Source organism: Hyaena hyaena, unplaced genomic scaffold, assembly GCF_003009895.1.
Source record: "Hyaena hyaena isolate Hyena2069 unplaced genomic scaffold, ASM300989v1 scaffold_206, whole genome shotgun sequence".
Taxonomy (NCBI): domain Eukaryota; kingdom Metazoa; phylum Chordata; class Mammalia; order Carnivora; family Hyaenidae; genus Hyaena; species Hyaena hyaena.
The window spans coordinates 446,812-469,104 of record NW_024080840.1 but is presented as its reverse complement, the minus strand read 5'-3'; the positions used below and the strand labels follow the sequence as shown (position 1 = coordinate 469,104).

Sequence of the window (22,293 nt, the reverse complement as noted above, 5' to 3'; positions counted from 1 at the left end):
CGCTGAAATACAGGAAGTTCGCCCACTTGAAAGAATTCTCCCTACCAGGAAGAGATAGATAGGGGAAATGTGAGGGGAAACGCTTTATTTACTGCTTCATGTTAGATGTGACCTCAATGAGTTGTTGAATAAAAGTTTAAAAAGCCAAAAAAGAAAAAAATGAAAAGTGGTGTTGACAGTGCTTATAGAGAAATGAGCGTATGTCTAAAAAAATGTAGGTGACCTTCATGTGACCAAAATTTATATTATATAAAATCTAAAGACAAAGACCAAAATAAAAGAGAAAAAGTGACCCAAAGTGCATTGTCTTGAGACTTTTCAGATTTTGGACAAATTTCTATCTCTATAATAAACTCAGTGACTAGGGATTTAAGGACATCTCAAAGCTAGATTTTATAAATTGAAAACTGAGTTGAAGGGATCGAATTAAAAAAGAGTTAAAAGTTTTCACAGGAGAGATTACAGAAGTCGTATACCGTAAAAGAAACCTAAGTCTTACTCATAATGAAATGCACATCAAGTCATCATTGTTTTATCACCTAGCAAATTAGCTTATATTAAAAAAATTTTTTTAAGTTTATTTATTTATGAGAGAGAGAAATAGCACGAGTGGGGCAGGGGCAGAGAGCGAGGGAGACACAATCTGAAGCAGGCTCCAGGCTCTGAGCTGTCAACACAGAGCCCGAGGCAGGACTCGAACCCACAAACCGTGAGATCAGGACCTGAGCCGAAATCTGACGCTTAACCCACTGAGCACCCAGGCACCTCTCCCCTCTCCATTCATACTGTTAATTTAGTAAATAGGAGCAGTTGAGTGACTAATGATTAATGGCCCCCAAATATGCTCTCACCCTAAACCCTAGAACCTGTGACTGTATTATCTTTCATGGTAACAGGGACTTCGCAGGTGTGATTAACTGAAGGATTTTGAGGTAGGGAGACCATCTCAGATTTTCCTGGGTGGGCTTGATGTACTCACAGGGTCCTTAAATGAAGGACATGGGAGAACTTGGTCGGAGAGCAAGGCCATGTGATGACAGAAGTGGAGATTTGGCGAAGCCCCTCTCCTGGCTTTGGGAAGGGGGGGAAGGGGGGCCCTGAGCCCAAGGATGCAAGGAATTTATGGAATGTAACCTAGACAGCAATGGAGGAGGAAGCAAATCTGCCCTCGAGACACAGAATAGCCCTGCAGCACCTTGACCTTAGCTCAGCGATACTGATTGCAGACGGCTGCTGCCAGAACCACCGCAAGGGAGTATGTGTTAAGTCACTGCGTTTGTGGTGACTTGATACAATCTGCAATAGGAGAGGAACACAAAGGGGAAGGAAGAGGACCCCCAACTATTCTCATTCTTTGGAATTCTTCGTTTTGCTTTCCACGGAGGCACAGAAAAGCCCTCGCTCGAGTCACTTTTCATGTCAACGGCAGCAGAGAGAGTAATCCCCTCCTGCTTAGCTGATACTGACGATACTAGTGTTCCAGCGAAGGAGAAACCAACACTAACATACTTCATTTAAGTATGAACAGTAACAGTTTTTCCAATGGTAATGTTTATATGAGATCTTTGTATAAAGTGAATAAACAAACCAAAACTCCTTGAATGACTCTGGGCCGCTGCTAGCAAAACAGAGCTGCTAAAATCCGTGCTTGGCGGAGAATTCTTGCATCGCTGTCTGGGCTGGACTAAGCGTGTCACTATTTACAGTGTTATTTACTGGCTTGTGCAGAGGCCTGGGTATGTAGGAGTCACAAGCCTGCACGAGGCCAGCTCCATTCCTGTGGTTGAGTTACAGGACCCAGAACATCACCTTTCACTGCTCAAGGTAATTCACGCTGGGTTTCTATCACTTGGAACTCACAGGAAATTGACAAGTACTGATTCATGTAGACACAGGACATGGGTCCTGCCCTCAGAGAAGTTACAGTCACATAGAAAGATAGAGACAACTACAGAAGAATATACAAATGAAAGTATACGTAAACGTTACATCGTGCTTACTGTGCATTTACGTGTGCAGCCGATAGAGCTCTTGTCAAATCTCTGAAGAACGTGCTAGAGTGGACCGCTGAATGGTTCAGAATAACCATCATTGTTTACTTCCCCCACGGCACTCAGAAGTTTCCAGACCTTTCTTTGAGCAATTTCACCTTCAAAAAGATAGTGGGGTGGATGGAAAAAGAACACAGACTTCAGAGCCAAATCCGAGTTTGTCACTTCCTGGTTACTTGATTCTGTTAGTTTGCAGGGCTTCCTGTTTCAAAGTGCCTAAAACAGGGGTGGCTGGCCGGCTCAGTTGTTAGAGCTTGCAACTCTTGATCTCGGGGTTCTAAGTTCTAGCCCCACACTGGGTGCAGAGATCACATAAAAATGAAAATTTTGTAAAAATTTTATTTTAATGTTTTATTTATTTCTGAGAGAGACAGTGTGAGCAGGGGAGGGTCAGAGACAGAGGGAGATACAGAATCTGAAACAGGCTCCAGGCTCTGAGCTGTCAGCACAGAGCCCGATGCGGGGCTCGAACTCATGAACCATGAGATCGTGACCTGAGCTTAACTGACTGAGCCACCCAGGCGCCCCTGAAATCTTTTTTTAAAATGCCTACAATAGTATAGAAGCTCATTTTCCAACCCGACACGTTCAGAGATAGGATAACTGGTTAATTCAGTGCCTCAATCATGTCAGAAAGGACCCATCAGCCCTTTGATCTCTCCACTTTACCAGTTCAGGTCACAAAATGACTGCATCGCATCCAAGAAATAGCAAATCCAGAGATCCTATCTTTTCCAAGTCTGAAATCTTTTTTACAGAGCATCCAAGCCTCAGCACCTTAGCCAGCCTGACTAATCATTGACCAAAAAAACAAAAAAAAGAAACAAAACAAACAAAAAAACACCACAACTCTACCCGGATGTGAGAGTGGGGGTAGGGCACGTGTTATATACTTAACACAACTGAGGCTCTACCAGCAAGAAAGCGATAGATGTAAGATGAATTGACAACTAATCATGTCTGATGGGGTGATATGGATTAGTTCCAAAGCATCTCTGAGTCTCAGTTTTCTGATCTGTAAAATGGGGTTAAACATATCTACCATATAATTTTGTGAGAAATAAATGGGATAGCAATTTGCTTGGCATACATGAAGTACACACATTAAGTTCTTTTCTCCTAAGTATCAAATATAGAGAGAAATATTCATCATACACTGGTCTTTGCCCATTAGGCTCAGTTGGCTTTTTCCAAGAGTGAAAGACTTACCTGACCTGGGCTTTCTTTCCTATCTTAACTCTGCAGTGGTCACCTAATGCTCATAGACTCCCTTCATATAGAAAAATATTTTAAAAATCCCTCTGCTTATCTGTGGTTGAAAGAATAAAAATGATTTCTCCAAAAAAATTTCAACAAATGATGACAGCCACAGATGAGTGTGGCATAAAGTATAGGCAGAGCTTTAAAAATGTTTTTAGGGGCACTTGGGAGGTTCGGTCAGTTAAAGTGTCCAACTTCAGCTCAAGTCATGATCTCACAGTTTGTGGGTTCGAACCCTGCATCGGGCTCTGTGCTGATGGCTCACAACCTGGAGCCTGCTTTGGATTCTGTGTCTCCTTCTCTCTCTCCCCCTGCCCTGCTCTGTGTCCCTCTCAAAAATAATAAACATCAAAAAAAATTTTTTTTTATGTTTTTAGTTGGGGCAGAACGGTAAACTTAAATGTTACACGTTGGGGTTACTTCAGCAAATTTTATCATATCAAATACCAAAAAGATGCACTACGTCACATTCACCAAGTATTTAATTCAGAGTGTTCTCAATTTGGCTGTGTCCCACAGTACCTTAGGGAGCTAGAAAACAACATGGCTACCACCGATCCTCATTACTCATGAATTCCATATTTGCAAATGTGCACACTCACTGAATTTATTCGTAATTCCAAAGCCATTACCTGCGGCATTTTTGTCATCATTCATCAGCATGTACAGAGAAGCAAAAACTCAGAAGTACTCAATACACACATTCCCAGCTGAGGTGGAACGAGGCCATGCCCTGTCTTCTGTTTTGGCTCCCCTACTAGAAACAAGTGTCCTTTCTCACAGTCGATTTAATGCCACGTACTTCACATTTGTGTGCTTTTCTGTGCTTTTTCCTGGTGATTTGCTCATTTAAAATGGCCCCCAGTGCAGTGCTGAAGTGCTGTCTACTGATTCTAAGCACAAGAAAGAGGGAGAATGAGTCTTACGGAGAAAACATATGTGTTAGAGAAGTTTTGTGTAGGATGAGTGGGCCCACCTGTTGTGCATGATGAAGCCTTGGAAAAAGGGGAACAAAGGCTGTATTTGTGGATTCATGAGATGACAGCAAATTTAAAAAAAAAAAAAAAAGAAGAAGCAGCAGCACATAGTGGGCAGCATTACTGTGAGGCTGAAAGCCGAAGAGATTTGTGGTCATGTTATCTGGAGTCAAAAAATCCCAAGCCTTTCTGGACAAGTGCTGGCTGTGCCCCGCGTTTCAGAAGACCATGGGGACTGAGACACCTCCAACTTGTGGGAGAGGCTGTTTCTGCAGATCATGAGGCTTCCATAGAATTTTTAAATATCTGCTAAGTATTTTTACAGGAAAAGGGGGATTGTGGAGAGCAGATTTGCAGTGCTGCTGAGACCGGCTTGCTTTACAAGAAGTTGGCAAACAAACCTGAAAAGATGCAAACGGCGGGTTGACGAACATGTTGTGTAACCAGGGATTCTTGAGAACCTACCCCTGCGATTCCCCGGGCAACAGTAGTTCAGTATTCATTCCTTTAGTGTTTGCAGTGACTTTCTAGAACTTAAGGACCACAAAGACCATGAATCAACTGCACCTGGTTTATCCTCATTGGTTTTGAAACATAAGATGTGGCCCAGACATCTGTATTTTTTCGTAAGCTTTTATTTTTTTAAGTAATCTCTACACCCAACGTGGGGCTCGAACTCATGACCCCAAGATCATGAGTTGCATGCTTTACCGACTGAGCCAGCCAGGCGCCCCAAGACATCTGTATTTTTATCAGCCTTTTTCACTTGCTTCTGGAGCAGTATAGTATTTGAGGGTCATTTACTTAACTCCTCTCCACATTTTTCCAGAAGCCCATCATATTTCGTAAAGGTATCATGAGGTATCAATAGGTATCATTTCTTTTTTTGGTTATTAGGATCTAATGGTGGACTTCTGGTCTACCCCAACACATCGATTGCTTCTACCTCCTGTACTTGGCTAGAAAGGAAGCACTTTGGATGATGTATATTTCTAAATACTGGCTGAGTCCTAAGAGAAATAACATCTACCTACTGAGACATCCTACATCCATCCATTTATCTTGCCATCCATCAGATTTAAGCTGCTTCTTGGCAATAGCCATGAGTATTTGGTCCACCAGGGTAAATCTCATTCCTACTCAGTGAATCTTCACACAGTAGATTGTGAAGTAGATTGTAAACGAAATGCTGCATCTGAATTAAAGCGTTCTGTCATCTCCCCGCCCCTGCCCACAAATATTTCTGTTCCAGAAATTTGATCTCTTGATCAACCCAGGGTTGTGAGGGAAACTGAATTCTTCCTATAAGTCAGTGGTTCTCAAGCAGGGATGATTCTGCCCGCCCCACCCCCAGAGGACACTTGGCAGTGTCTAGAAGTATCTTCGACTGTCACAGTTGGAGGGGAGGGGAGGCTGTTACTGGCATGCAATGCATAGGGGCCAGCAATGCTGTTAAACATCCTACAATGCACAGGGTGGCCTCCATCCCTAGAAAAAAAGAATTATTCTGGCCCAAAATATTAATAGTGCCCAGCTTAAGGAAAACCCCTTGAATGGATACAACCATCATGGTAGGCAATTTCTCTTCCTCCGACACCACACGCCCATCAGTCTGCTGTTGAAATGACACAGTACAATCATGTCATTCCCCACAGCCCCCTAGCATGCAGTAGTAACACGGAAGGATTCTAGGGAAAGCTTTCCTCTCTCCTGTCCCACTGGCTTGTTGCTATTGGTCCTAAGCCAAGAATGCATGTATTCTTTTTCCCGAGGTTTTTTTTTTTTTTTTTTTTTTTTAAGTCATCTCTAGACCCCACATGAGGCTCAAACTCTGAGATCAAGAGTCGCATGCCCCACTGACGGAGCCAGACAGGCATCCATTCCCCCCGCCCCCCAAGTTATTACACACACACATCTTCCCTATATTTATTACCCATCCCTATTTCCTTGTTTGCACCTCACACAAAGTACAGTCAGCTTCATAGGAAACAGGTGCACCCTGACCCCCTTTGTGGAGTTTCTATAAATGGCTTGGGACAAAATGCATCCCATCCAGGGACCCACGAGTTGCACTACCTCCGCCTCCTCCCCCTGGCTCCCCCCTAGTGAACAGAGAGGATCCTCAACCCACCAGAGATGCAAACTCTCTGACCGCCCAGGCTGGATTGGACCCAGTCTCCAGTTATGTCAGTCACGTGCTTAGGCAGTGAGGAAAGAACCCCAGACTCATTAGATCAAATTTCTGGAACAGAAATATTTGTGGGCAGGGGCGGGGAGATGACAGAACGCTTTAATTCAGGTGCAGCATTTCGTTTACAGTAAGGTTTTGTATTACAGTGAGAATAAAGACAAGCTGAATTTATGTTAGATGCTGGCTGTGGGTATGTTTATATGTATTCCCTTCCATTCTTAGGACTTCTGTTGATTTGAGAGGAAAATATATATCTAAAATGAGATTTTTTTCCTTAAGAAGGTTAATCAGAATTAAGCAAATTAACTTTTATTCATGTACCACATAGTTAAGGAGAATCTATTTATTTTTAGGGTTATTTATTTATTTTGAGCTAGAGAAAGAGAGCAGATGAGGGGCAGAGATAAAGAGAGAGGCAGAGAATCTCAAGCAGGGTCTATGCTGTGAGTGCAGAACCTGACTCAGGGCTCACACTCATGAACTGCGAAATCATGACCTGAGCTGAAATCAAGAGTTGGATGCTTAACAGACTGAGTGCCCCACGCTCCCCTTAATAAGTTTATATTGTGTACCCTGCATGCTCTGTGCTATGCCTACAAATACAAAAATGAAGAAGTATAGGCCCTACCCCCAAGGAGCAATATCAGCTATTAACATTTGAATATGCATTTTTCTGTTAAAAAAAAAGTACTGTTATAGTCTGAGAAAAAAATATCTGCAAAAGACATATCTGATAAGCAGCTGCTATCTGAAATGTACAAAGAACTCTTAAGGGGCACCTGGGTGGCTCAGTCGGTTAAGCATCTGACTTCAGCTCAGGTCATGATCTCATGGTTTGTGAGTTTGAGCCCCACATCAGACTTCATGCTCAGAGCCTGGAGCCTGCCTCAGATTCTGTGTCTCCTCGCTCTCTGTCCCTCCCCTGCTCACGCTCTGTCTATCCCTCTCTCAAAAGTAAGTCAACATTTTAAAAAGGCAATAAAAACCCCCAAACAACCCAATTTTAAAAATGGGCAGGAGACCTGAAGAGACCCTCACCAAAGAAGACAGACAGATGGCAAACCAACATATGGAAAAATGCTCTACCTCATATATCATCATATAAATTAAAACAATGACATGTAACTACACCCTTATAAATATAGCCAAAACCCAGAACACTGACAGCACTAAGTGTTGGTGAGGACGTGAAGCAATAGTAACTCTCATTCATTGCTGGTGGGAATGGGGGAAATGCTACAGGCCATTTCAGAAGACAGCTTGGAAGTTTCTTACATAACTAAACAGAACTCTTACCATATGACCCAGCAATTGTGGTCCTTGGTGTGTACAAAAAAGAGCTGAAAATTTACGTCCACATGAAAACTTGCACACGGATGTGTATAGCTACTTTCTTCAGCATCTCCAAAACTTGGAAGCAACCAAAATGTCTTTCAGTGGATAAATGAATAAACACACTGGGGTACATTCAGACAGGGGCAAATTATTCAGCCCTAAAAAGAACGAGCTGCTTTATTTCTCCATTTGTACAATGTGGATAATTGTGCCTGTACCATAAGACCGTGAATGATTAAATGAGCACATATTTATAAAATGCTCAGGATTGTGGCTGGCGCATAAGGACAGTTAAGTACTTACTGCCACTATTATTGTTGCTGTTACTCTTACTGTTGTTGCCATTATTGGATTGGAAGAGTGAGTGGTAGGGGAAGGAGGTGAGAGGCAAAACCATCTACAATCACACGGCTTACTGTCTTCACCAACATAACATTACTATTGGAGAAAATCCTTGACCTGGAAGGCGAAAGTTGCAAATAACATCATTTTTCACCCCGGAACATCCTCAAAGAGCCATCCATCTTGCAATAAATGAAAAGCATCACCTGATAGTTTGTACCCAAGACCGTTTGAACGTTTTGCCTCAAAATTCTCACCTTTGCTATTTTATTACTGTCGTTACCCAAGATTGCACATTGTCAGATCCAACTTAACTAGAATCTATGACATAAACAGCCCTGTCTGGCTGTTTGTTTATTTTGAGAGAGAGAGAGAGAGAGAGCACAAGTCAGGGAGGGGCAGAGCGAGAAGGAGAGAGAATCTCAAGCAGGCTCCACACTGTCAGTGCAGAATCTGACGTGGGACTCCATTCCACGAACCAAGAGATCATGACCTGAGCTAAAATCAAGAGTCTACCGCTTAACCAACTGAGCCACCCAGGGGGCCCCAGGGAGAGAGGTTTTTGTGACAGGCTGGAAGAGAGGGTAACTCAGGGCTGCCTCTCAGGTTGGTGACATCAATAACCGGGTGCCTTGTGGAAAGGTTTCCCAAAGTAGGACTGCAAAGTTTGGTTGGGTGTAACTCAGTATACGCATTGACAGGTCACAGCCGGAGCCAACTTTGTTGGGCTTATGCTGATGTCTACCCGTCCACAAACCCTGCCCACCAACCCCCTCCAGAGGTGGGAGTCTGGGTTGGGCCTCTCAGCCTGGGTAAGGGGTGCTGCTCCCTCACCATACTCCTGCTCCCGCTCCTTTTAAATTCTCTCCTACTTGCAACACCCTCCTCCCCCTTCATTCTCTGTTCCTGCCTACAAGCCCGTTTCTGAAGCGCCAATACCCAGAAGATACAAATTCCACTCTCAAGGCACTGATGGAGGTTTTCCTGAAGTCTGGAGGGAAAGACACAGTTCATCCTGGTTTTGCCACTCCAGATCCAGGGTCCCGAGAGCCCTCTCAGTCCTGGGCAAAGCGGGATGGCCGGTCGCCTGAGATCAAGAGGGGTAAGACTCCCCCGACAGCCTCCCCTTGCCCTAGGCTGCTGGCCCCCCAACAGCCGCCCTGCCCCCCAACAGCCCTCTGTGGTCTGTGAAGCCGGGACCTCCTCCGCTCACATTCCTTAGCGAAACCTGACAGTGTGCAGAATTCCAGGCTCAGCCAAACAGGCTTCTGGATTCACACAGTCCTGAGGCCACCCCTTTTGGTGTGTGCGCGGGTGTATTTGTTGCATGGGCTAGAGAAGCAATGGTTGACTGCAGGCAAGTATACTTATATGGACTCCGTCTCTGAAAACTTTTAAAAAAAAATTTTTTTAATGTTTTATTTATTTCTAGGAGAGAGAGAGAGAGAGACAGCATGAGCAGGGGACAGTCAGAGAGAGAGGGAAGTCACAGACTTCAGAGTCACAGACCGAAACAGGCTCCAGGCTCTGAGCTGGCAGTCAGCACAGAGTCCGACACGGGGCTCGAACCCACGAACCGCGAGATCATGACCCAAGCGAAAGTCGGACGCTTAACCGACTAAGCCACCCAGGCGCCCCAAGGACTCCATCTCTGGAAATTGGAGGTTCACGACTGTCGCATCTATTTATTCCCCCCCGCCCCCGCCCCTTTCCCTCTCAAACCTCCTATGCCTTCAAGTGTTAAGACTGACAGCACGTCTTGAAACGATTCACTTTGGTGGCTTCCAGATTCCTTTCTCCGGCTTTCCTGCCTCTAAGACTATTTTGACTCAGGATTTCTCACCTGCCTCTCCTCCCTGGCGAGGCCCTCGGTGGACTGATGTTCACTGCACTTCCTGGTTCTGCTCTCTGCTCTCTCCACACGTTCTTGGGGGTGATTCAGCAAGACTCAAGAATAAATTCTTCTTGCTTCCAAGTTTTATTCCTTCGTGTGTTTGCATGTTTAAAGCGAGAAGCAAGACAGGGTCTGGGGAAGAAGATGGAGGGTTGAGATGGTAACACAGATCAGAGAAAAAACATTTTTTTAAGACGTCCTTGACTACAGATTCATCTACTGCTTTCTCCCCTTTGTAAACTGAGCTGAGAGTAGCATCCACTCCCAGGGTGGCTGTGAAGTAAAAGGACATGATGGGTGCCTAGATCATGCAGTAAGGAAACAGTTGGCAAAGGTTAGATGTGGCCATTATTAGCTCAATAGGCTTTAAGGGGCATATTTCAAAAAAATTTTTTTTTAATGTTTTATTTATTTCTAGGAGAGAGAGAGACAGCGTGAGCAGGGGAGGGTCAGAGAGAGAGGGAGTCACAGACTGAAACAGGCTCCAGGCTCTGAGCTGGCAGTCAGCACAGAGCCCGACGCGGGGCCCGAACCCACAAACCGCGAGATCATGACCTAAGCGAAAGTCGGACGCTTAACCGACTAAGCCACCCAGGCGCCCCATTAAAGGGGCATATTTCAAAAAACATGCTTCTTTGGGTGGTGGAGTAGGAAAAGCTTTCCCCAAAGAAAATATTTCTCCTTTGCATGAACGTAAATGAAGGAATTCTGATGAGGCCAGAAAGTCTATTAAGATAAGTCCGATGACAAAGAAAGTAAATTATAAATATCCAGCAACATTTAAGCTGGTGATTAGTTTTGCAGAAATAAATCCTTAAAAAAACACATTTGTTGTTGTTGTTTTTAAAAGAAAGCATTGGTTTCTGTTTCTTAGCTCATCTTGAAGGTAGTTGAAACTTACACATGAAATGTACCAAATATTTGAGTTAAATAGCCTCCTCCTTCTGTACCGATATTGTTCACCCCAGTTGTTCCCACGATGGATCAGATGTGCGGATGGATTAACACCAGGGCGTATGAATATTTTCAAGTCTGTCTGCTAAAGGGAACATTTGTTTTGCATTGGTACGCAGCTGAAAGAAGTAGCCCATCTTCACCCAGCAAACCATTAAATGATCATTTATCTGGTATCAGATCACAGAATTCCATGTATACATTCCAAGGGGCTGCAGGCAAAACCAGTACCAATCTAGGCATTCAGGGACCTTGAAGCCAAGCTGACACTGCCCTGTAGGACTGGTTAAATGATTCTTCTGGTTAGTGCTGCAAAAAGGTTTTCTCCACCCAGCATATCCAAGTGTGGTACCGTATAGGGTTACCCAGAGTAGTGGACACACCGCTCAGCATCAGCGCTTAAATCACAAAGCATTTGTGGGTGAAAGAGAAATGGAGAGAAAGGAGGGCTCCTCCCTCCCCCAACAGAGACTGGAGTTGAGGATTCTTAATAAGATTCCCTAAGGCAAACCATATGTGGAAAATGCTCCAAATAAATGTTTGGCAAGCAACAATTTTATAGAGCTGGAAGGAATTGCTCTCAACATATCAAGATGTGATATTTCAGGGAAATTCTGAATGCTTCTTTGTGTTCAGGATCATTGTTTTTGCATAATCGAGATCATATATAGAATCTTCCAGTTTATTTCCCTTAACTTATAGTAATTTTCCACAGCACTAGGTATACCGTAAGAATATTTCACAATACTGCATCATCTGAATGTAAAAGAAATACCCATTTATTCCTCTATCATGGGAGATTTATGTATTTTTACATCCTATCACAAAGAAGGCTATGACTAATATTGCATTTAAATGTGGATCTGATCTCTTATTATTCCCTTAGGATATTTTCCAAGACGTGAATAATTGATCAAAGAATCTGAATGTTTTTAAAGGCTTTTCATGGGGTCAAACTGCTTTCTGGGTAAATTTTAACACTCTTCCCTGCAGTAGGAGTATGTGTTTCTCAACATAGTCTCATAAGTATGAGGGTGAATATTAAAAGTCTAATTCAGGAGCACCTAGGTGGCTCAGTTGGTTAAGCATCTGACTTCAGTGTAGGTAGGTCCTGATCTCACAGTTTGTGAGTTTCAGCCCCACATCAGGCTCTGCTGTCAGAGCAGAGCCGGCTTCTGATCCTCTGTCCCCCCCCCCTCTTCCCCTCTCCCACCTTTGCACATGCATGCTCTCTCTCTCTCAAAAAGAAATAAAACATCTTTTTAAAAAATTAGACCTATATAAAAATTAAATTGTTTTAATTGGATCATTTGTATGAAATTTCAATACTTCGTATTTGCTATTTGTATTTCCCTTATTTCACCTTCTATACATTATAACATCTTTTGTCAAGTTACTCTTGGCATCTTAATGCTTTTAAAAAATGTATTAGTGTAAGGGAGTTGATGGGTAATGAGGAGAGACCACTGAAGGACATAGGGTTTCTTTGGGGGGTGATGAAAATGTTCTAAATCTGATTGTGATGGTTCTATTTAAAAACACTGAGTTGTAAACTTTAAATGGGTGAATTATATGGTATATGATTTCTATCTCAATGCTGTTTCTTAAAATATTGACATAAATTATTTCCATATTAAGGCATTCAGCCTCCCATTTTTTTTTTTTTTAAAGAGAGCGCATGCACATGAGCAGAGGAGAGAGGGAGAGAGAGAGACAGAGAGAGAGAGAATCTCAAGCAAGCTTCACACTCGGCATGGAGCACATAGACCAACACAGGGCTCGATCCCACAACCCTGGGGTCACTACCTGAGCCAAAATCAACTCAGATGTTCAACAGACTGAGCCACCCAAAGCGTTCCACAGCCTCCCTCTTTCAAACGTTGTTAGCAAATTTTCCAATTCTGACTGCCTTTTGCTTTCTCATATGTGTCAGAAGACACATACTTTTAGTTAAATCTATAATCTGTTCCTTAAAGATCTGCCCATTGGTTTCATTTGGAAAATTCCATCATATACAGATAGTCCCCGATAGGTTCTTCTCATTTATTTTATTCTTAACCCATTTGGGGTTTGGTGTAGGTTATGAAGCTATAACTTAACATCCTCCAATATGTACCTGTTGGATAAATTTGCCCTTCCCTTCCTATATTCTTATGGTTCTGTTGTCAAAAACTGACCTCTGCGTTTCAGAAACCCACATATAATTCCAGGACAAAGCTGGAGATAAAGAGGAACAAACAATAGCTTTATTGCTTTGCGAGGCAAAGTTGTGCACAGCAGGCTATGGCCTTCACGATCCGCAAGCTGCCCAGGAAGAAAGGGTTAGGGAGGGTTTATAGGGAAATACAGGCTCTAACCTGTTTTGCCATGAATTGTTTACCTGGCACCAGCCTCCCCTACCACGTCCTCAGGGTGGTATCAGGTTTCTGAAACAAAAGGCTAAGAAGGGTGTTCAACTTTATGCTTTTAAGCAGTTTCAGTTCCTTTATAATATTTTTACAACTGCTAACAGCTATTTCTGGGTTATTGCTGTACTGGTCTCTGAGAGGTTAAATGTAAACTAGTAATACATTTTTAGTTTTTTAGTTTGAAAACATGGGTTCATATTTGGCATCTTAAGACTTCATAAATGTCCTCTCTCAAAGTACTTCTCGCTATTCTTACATAGGTAAAAGTTAGAACAACTTTACCAACGCTTTGAGAATATGATTGGATTTCCATTTAATAGATGGACTGATTTGGGAAAGATGTGTAAAATATTTGTCATCTAGGAGCACGATGTAGTTTTCCAGGTCTGTTTCTCCCACACACGTCTTAAGTTTGAACATTTTACTGAGCTTGTTGCTGTGATGAATGATAACATAATCCCATTACATTGTAAACATTGTAAACCTTTTTTTTTTTTTTGCTTGCATATGGAAAAACTTAGTTTTTTGAATATCTGGATATATTGGTTAATTTTATATAAACCCTTGCATATGGAAAAACTTAGTTTTTGAATATCTGGATATATTGGTTAATTTTATATAAACCCTTGCATATGGAAAAACTTAGTTTTTGAATATCTGGATATATTGGTTAATTTTATATAAACCCTTGCATATGGAAAAACTTAGTTTTTGAATATCTGGATATATTGGTTAATTTTATAAAAACCCTAAGACAAGATTTTTTGGGCTATTTGGACAAACATGTGATCTGCAGTAATGAAAACAGTCTTTTCTCTCCCAATAGTTAGAAGTCATTTTTAGTTTCGATTGCATCAAAAAATAATAAGTCAATATTCTGTTGAGAATCCCTGAAAGCTTTAAGAAAGCACACATTAGTTAAATCTTTGACAAGGAGGCGAATACATGTTTTTAAATGTTTATTTACTTTTGAGAGAGAGACAGAGTGCGAGTGGGGGAGGGGGAGAGAGAGGGAGACAGAATCCGAAACAGCTCCAGGCGCTGAGCTGTCAGCACAGAGCCCAACAGGGGGCTTGAACCCACAAATCATGACCTGAGCAGAAGTCGGATGCTCTGCTGACTGAGCCACCCAGCGCCCCCTCGCCCTTGCCACATCTGAATCTTTTCACATAATGTGTTAAATTTCCCACCATTACCACACCCTTTTCCTCCAGACATTTCTGCCTAGAGAATTAATTTTTCTTAAATTGTTTTCAAGTTTATTTTTTTGAGAGAGAGAGAGCAAGCGGGGGAGGGGCAGAGAGGGAGAGACAGAATCCCCAGCAGGGCCTCGATCCCACGAAGTCCAAAATCAGCGCCTGAGCTAAATCCAAGAGTTGGAAGCTCAACTGAGGGGGCCACCCAGGTGCCCTTGGAGAATTCATGTTTTTAATCACCACTCACACACAACACTTACTGGTTACGAAGTACCATGCAGACTACTAAACTAAGTGCTGGTAGCCAAGGTAAAAATAATTTGTGGAGACATGGACTGATTTCTGAATGGCTAATTTTAATGGTGATCTGCCTAGTTACAAATGCATTCAGTCACACCCACAATCAAAAAGAGTAAAACCTATGGAAGCCACGTTTGCCATGGAACACTATTGCATTTATTTTATATATATATTTTTTAATGTTTTATTTATTTCTAGGAGAGAGAGAGAGAGAGACAGCGTGAGCAGGGGAGGGTCAGAGAGAGAGGGAGTCACAGACTGAAACAGACTCCAGGCTCTGAGCTGGCAGTCAACACAGAGCCCGACGCGGGGCTCGAACCCACGAACAGCGAGATCATGACCAAAGCGAAAGTCGGACGCTCAACCGACTAAGCCACCCAGGCGCCCCGCATTGATTTTCTATTTAACATGATGAGAAATTACTTTTATTTTTCTAAACAAACTACAAAAGTCCAGTTTAAATGACCCTACATGTGAATTAAAACATGGCTTCCTCTTCCCTTAAATAACTACAAAAGAAAATTTACTTACATTAGCGAATTATATCTGATGAATGACACAAATCCGTGTTTAGAGATAATAATGCCTCTGTAGGGGAGCAAATTTTGCCACCCCCTAATTGTCCTCTTTGGCAAATTGACTATTTTAAGCTGGTAATTTTTAAGAAACTGTAGACACAAGAGAAACCAAAAGGAAGTTGCCCTTTTAAGAGGTATTTACGTACACAAGGGAAATCTTCAGTACCAAGAGGGCAATGACTCTGAATCTCTAGAAACTATTATCAGTGGAAAAGGCATGGACTTAAATTTGCCTAACAACATTACCCTAATTTACTGTGCTTTTTCTGGTAACCTCCCATAATGGACTCCCCAACATCTTTGGTCTTTAGCTGAAGGTGATGCTTAAAGTTAAGGTAATGGCCTCTGCCATGGAGTTACTGTTTTCCTGGGTCTCTCCCAGGTACACAGAAGGTATACATGTTATTTATTAAGCTTTGTTTAATTTTCTCTTGTTAGTCTCATGTCAATTTGATTCTTAGACCAGCTAGAACCTTAACAGGTAGAGGAAATAATTTTCTTTCTCAACACATTTGCAAACCTTAACAGTTGCTTCCTCTAGTGTGGAAGAGCCTAGGAATTGCCTATAAAAGATATTTTTGTCCACTCTTGTTCTTATTAAGAAATCTAGTAATAGGATACAGCACTTCACTAAAATAAACCTTCCATCTCAAAATTGTAGTTTTATGTTTTGTGAATGATTCCTAACAATTCCCTCCCTTGACCTTTGATGACAGTAAAAGCAGTGTTTAATAACTGACGGATGGGCAACAATTTAAATAATTTCTAGATCTTTCTTAAAGAACTTGTTTTTGCTTGCATTTGAAACCATTTTTTGATTCTTCACATTGCTCATCCCACAGTGGTATGAATTTTGTTAGATTTTATTAGGTGATCTCTAACCTAACATGGGGCTCAAACTGCCAACCCAGAGATCAAGTCATGTGCTCTACTGACTGAGCGAGCCAGGCACCCCAGGTCTCAGTAGCAGGAATTTTATTTAAGTCTTGCTAAAATGTATAAAAGGAGTCACAATAAAATTCTATATAGTCCCTATAACAGGCATTAGCAACAGGTTATGTTCAGACGGATCTCACCAAGTGCCATTCTAGAAAGTTGAGGTACCACAGCTATATAAAGGACAGTAGGTCCATAGTTTTACTGTGAGACTTGGGGAAATGAGGTGCTAAAGTCTTATTTTTGTATCTATGGTGGAGAAAAACCTCTCAAAACCTGCCCATTTAAATGCAGATCAGAGGCAGTCACCCTACAAAAACAGTGCTGAGGTAAATAACCTTGGATATTTGGAAATTCAAAAGATAGTCTTGATCATCAATTTTGCTAAGTTCAAAAATCCATATAATTTAAATAAATGGAGCACAACGTGAGAGACCAGTGATTTGAGGTGAGTGAGGGTCATCTGGTGGTCACTGTACTCTTATTTTTAACTTTCGGTAAACTTGAGAATTTTCAAAATAAGACATGAAAAAAATGTACATAAAAAGCACCATGAATAAAGTGAAAAGACAGAGACATAAACTATTTGCCAATGAATATCACTGATTTTAGAGGAAAAAAAGGGACCCATCCAGGAGGTAAATCCTTCTGCAAAGAGCATGGGAGAAACATGTGACATGCATCAAAAGAAAAAACTAATTGAAATGAAAAGAGACAGCACTATCACCTAATGCCCTCACTGACCTCATCTTTTGAGTTTTCAGAGTACTTTTTTTTGAGCCAGCATCCGGCTGCGCTATCTAATCATGCGAAACACAGTAATCTACTGACGCGTTTACACGTGACGACAAAGGTTTAAAAGATGTGAAACTTTCGTTCAGGAGGGTCAGTGTAACAAAGCTCTCTCCATAAAACGAAAAGGTTTCCTAACTTGAAGGAATAAAAAAAGGCTTCTCAGTTGAGTGCCTGAAAACCGTTTATTGCTGTTCAAAGACTCAGCTAAATGATAGAGCGTCACATTTCCTGGTAGACCTTTGTCTGAACAGTATCAGCTTATCAAGAGAGCAGGTTTCTTTTTTCTTTCTAATCTTCATTAATTTTGAGAGCCGAGATAGCACAAGAGCCACCTCCACACACTGGCCTTTGGTGGAAAAGGAGAGCAGAAACCATACGCTGTGAATGATACCAACCCTGAAACCCCGTGCCCCAAACCTGATGTTCCCCTCGGGATTCCCAGGCCTTCAAGGACGCATGTGCAACAACAGCGCTGGGGTTGGGGTCCGAGAGAGAGAAGCCAACTGCTAATCGGAAGGCTAAGGACCAACCAAGGGGCAGGAAGCATGAAGAAAGAAGCAAGGGCAGAAGCCAGTCCTTTTCAAATGGAGACACAGTTGACATTAGGACACAAGCCCCTGGGACGCTGGACACAAGCGGATCCAAAGAGCAACAGCCTTGATTTCTGGAAACAGGACGGACTGGGGCTTAAAAACACGCCTCCCAGTCCCTGGAAACTGCCCACGTAGGGTGCCTCTCTTGCCACTCCCATACCTACCTCACCCTTTCGGTCTGAGATCCCTGCACGGATTACGATCACCTGAATCACAAAAGAGAACTGAGGCAAGTAATATGAGGCACTATGAAAACAAGGTTTTTTTAAAACATGTTTTTAATGTTTATTTATTTTTGAGAGAGAGAAAGAGAGACGGCGTTTGAGTGGGGAAGGGGTGGAGAGAGAGGGAGACACAGAATCCAAAACAGGTTCCAGGCTCTGAGCTGTCAGCACAGAGCCCAACGCGGGGCTTGAACCCGCGAACTATGAGACCATGACCAGAGCCGAAGTCGGATGCTCAACCGACTAAGCCACCCAGGCGCCCTTGAACACAAGTTTTTATACAGTACAGTTTGATAACAGGGTCTGAGGAGACCAGGGGGAAAAAGTAGAGAAAAATATTTGGAAAAATTGAGTGTTTCTCTGTAGACATTATAACAACAAAGATATCTTAACTTTTTAAATAACCTAAGATATCTTTTCTAATAAGCTAAGATGATTCACAGAATCAACTAAACATCGCCACTTTTTTTGTTGTTTTAAAAAACATCTATCCATTGTTAGAAGGGAAAATTAGTCAGATTCACGATCAATCAAGCCCACTTTTTCAAGTTCCCTGAGATGACACATACTGATATACAATTACACTGCATAACGTTATAGCAATAAAGTATTCACAACGATCACTTAAAGTCCAATTTCTATTTCACCGAACAAATCCTGCAGGATAAACTATATCCTTACACTCGGTTGTTGCTATAAATTTATTCAAATCAAGAAAACTGTCATATTTAAAGCTCTCGAAGGAATTTTGGCACAGACGAAATCATTTTGTTAAGTCCCTGAGCTCTTTAACAGGCTGGTTTTTGTACTGTGTCTTCCCCCAGCCACCTGGGCCACTCACCGCCTCCCCTGGCCCCACGCTAAGTCTAGGTCAATATTTGATGCTATAACCTTTCGAACCCACTGTGCTCCAAAGCCGCATAGCTCGGAGGACGGGCGCAGCAGGAGTCCCCTCCACCCCCCAAAGAGCATCCCCTATAGTTTCTCTGATGTGTATTAGCAAGATGGAAGAGTCAGAGGGGGTGCGCTTCACACATGTGTCTTACTTCTCAAGTTGCCTACAACGAAGAGTCAATGTTTCAATGTCTCCAGGGCTTTATGTCTCAGATGCTCATCCAGACACTGGATGGCAAAGAGGTCATTGTCGGTGTCAAACTTGTTGGCGAACAAGTGGTGCTTGCGTAGCATCCAGTTCAGGTCACCTGCTCCGAAAACACACACGGAGCGCACATGGACCCCGCTGCAGGGCGGGTAGGGGGCACCCTTGGAAACATCACCTTCAAAGTACTGCCACTTGACGAACCTCGCGATGGCATGCATGTCAGACATGTCATACTTCTGGCTTAAGGGCAGCGAGCCGGGGACTTCGGGGATCCTCTGGATAGTGGCCCAGAGATACTCATCAGGACTGTATGTGTCTTTTGCCCACTCCATAAACTTCTGGATTTTTTCATTCTCCAGCACGTACTCCACATACTTCCTGCTGACCACAAAATAGGCACTGCCTGAAAACAGAGGTGTTTCGAGAGGGGGGTGCGTTTTGTCAGTTCCCGTGTTGGTCAGCTTCCCATTAACAACTGTATAATGCTTTTTCCACCTTTCTTTTTTATTGGATGGCATTCTCTCGCTCTCTAGGTTGTTTTCACCCATTAACGAGTTGATCTTCCGGACAATTTCCAGGTTGGTTTTAATAGGAAAATCCATACCGCAAAGATTTATCAAGTACTTCCAGTGTGCACTCATCTGGTAGAGATCCTGCATGCAGTTGAGGTCGGCCTGGACCCGGCTCCATGAGGCATATACCACACTCTCCAGCTGACTGGCCACGAAGACATTACTGAAGCAGGAGGCAATGCCCATCACCGCGGCCAGAAAGGACTCCTCGGATTTTTTGTCCACGTGAATGCAGTACAAATTCTGAGGCATGTAGATGGCCCTCAGGAGCCTGTCAACCATCTCGATTTTGTGATGAACCACTATGGAATAGGCAATGGGAAACTCTGCCTCTTCCTTACTAAGGGGTTCAACGATATATTTGCGCCTCTTGATGAATGAGTTACAATCTCTGGTCATGTTTATATAGTCACTGGTTGTCCATCGAGGGCGCTGCCTAACTTTCACGGTTAGAATTTCAAGCTGTACCTTTTGGATTTCATCTACATCACCCTGTAAAACTTTGGTGCAGTTAATATTACTATTAGGATTCTCCCCCACCAGCTCCAAATGCCCCACACTTACAAATTCGGGCTTCTGATGAATTCTTAAAACAGAGAAGGTGACAAGGGAAAAAACAAGAAGCAAGAAGTAGTATTTAGTGGGATAAGAGAAAAGTCTCCTTCGCAACAACTTTCTCAGCATTTCAAACAATGATGGAGGATTTTCCTTAATTAAGGGCGGGCTTCCAGGCTTCAGGCAGTCATGATTTCTCTTCTCTCATGACCTTGCGAGTTGTCAGTTCGCATTTATCAAGACTGCAAAGGCGGCTTGAAATGGAGAACGGCACTAAAAGAAAAATAGAAGGAATATAGATAAATATGGTCTGTGATGACATCTTCTCAGGTTTAAAATCCGTCCTCTTGGCTAGGAGGTCAGATATTTAAAATAGAAGAAAATTGGCCAATCAGAAGAAAAGGGTACATAGTCTGTAATATTAATACTAGATTAGTAAAAAAGAATTCAAGGGGGGGTGGGTGCCTGGCTGGTTCAGTTGGTAGAGCATGCAATTTTTAAAAAAATATTTATTCATTTTTGAGAGAGAGAGAGAGACAAAGCGTGAGCAGGGAGGGGCAGAGAGAGAGAGAGAAAGAATCCCAAGCAGGCCCTGCACGGATAGTGCGGAGCCTGCTGCGGGACTCGAACCCATGAACCGTGAGATCATGACCTGAGCCGAAATCAAGAGTCGGGCGCTTAAATGACTGAGCCACCCAGGCGCCCCAAGCATGCAACTCTTGATCTTAGGGTTGTGAGTTCAAGCCCCACGTTGGATGTGGACATTGCTTAAAAATAAAATCTAAAAAAATATAGGTACAAGGATGTGCTAAAATATCCTATGATAAACATCTTACCCTCAGGAATATTGAAGTATACAAATCACAGTTGAAGACCTAAGCTATAATTATTTAACTCTCCATAGTTGGTGACGTGAGTTTTTGCTCTAAGTAGCACCCTTTGCCTTGACATCATCCGGACACACCCCTTAATGTCCATCAGTTGGCATCCCCAGCCCCAAATGTGTGAAGACCTCACATATTTGCTCCTCACCAGTTTAGGACTGGAGGTGCTCTTCAGGATAAGTTCAAAAATAGCTGTCATGTCTAAAGAATCTCTGAGGGAAAAACAAGTCCACCGAATTTTCAGACTAAACCAGAAAGGCCTGATTCGGGCCTGTTTTGAATCTCTCTTAGTGCAGTTTCATACCGAGGCACCGCAGGAAGAGAAGACACAGAGTCCAAAAGAGAGACACGGCCTTTCATTTCCTGCATCGCTTTTAACAGGCTAGAATGATTACGACTTGTGAAAAGCAGCAGTTGTACACAAATGATAATGTACGACAGACCTTTTGTCTATACTCAAAGGAACCCAACCCATTTCTATTATGTTTACAAATATGACAAAATACGTTTTGTTTTCCAAAGTCCATTTTATAACATGGCAATTGGTTCTATAACTAATAAGTGCTACTGTTCTTTTTTTTTTAAGATTTTATTTCACTTATTTTTTTTAAGTTTATTTATTTTGAATCAGACAGCACCGAGCACACAGTGGGGGTGGGCAGAGAGGGAGACAGAGAATCCCCAACAGGCTCCACGCTGTCCACAAGAAGCCTGATGTGGGCCTTGATCCTACAAACCGCGAGATCGTGACCTAATCCAAAATCAAGAGTTGGATGTTCAATTAACTGAGTCACCCGGGTGCCCCCACAATTTTCTTTTTAAGTAATCTCTACAAGCCAACGTGGAGCTCGAACTTCCAACCCTGAGATCAAGAGTCACACGCTCTACTGACTGAGCTGGCCAGGTGCCCCTAGGCGCTCCTGTGCTAACAAAGAAAGTCAAATCTTATTAATCGTCTCCATCCCAGAGTTAGAGAGACTTGAAATTGGTTTCTGTTTTTTTTGAAACCCGTTTTTAAGACTGTTTAGCACTAGAACTAAAAGTCCTAACTCTTCTAACTGAAAGACTAGATTAGCACTAGAATGTTTTATATTTAGTTGGCAAATAAATTGTGAATGTTAACAACAAATAAAAACAACTGGTCAT

At 42.5% G+C, this 22,293-nt stretch overlaps 1 protein-coding gene across 5 annotated transcripts in view; it reads right to left on the bottom strand.

Moving 5' to 3' along the window:
• Positions 1–18,232: 18,232 nt before the first annotated feature.
• Positions 18,233–22,293, bottom strand: part of GCNT1 (glucosaminyl (N-acetyl) transferase 1) — a 28,786-nt gene continuing 24,725 nt past the window's right edge. For all 5 annotated transcript variants that reach the window (XM_039242168.1, XM_039242166.1, XM_039242165.1 and 2 more), the window contains one exon: positions 18,233–20,536. In XM_039242168.1, coding sequence (XP_039098099.1) covers positions 19,106–20,392 — 1,287 coding nt within the window. In that variant the 5' untranslated portion in view covers positions 20,393–20,536 and the 3' untranslated portion in view covers positions 18,233–19,105. The remainder of the gene's footprint in view (positions 20,537–22,293) is intronic.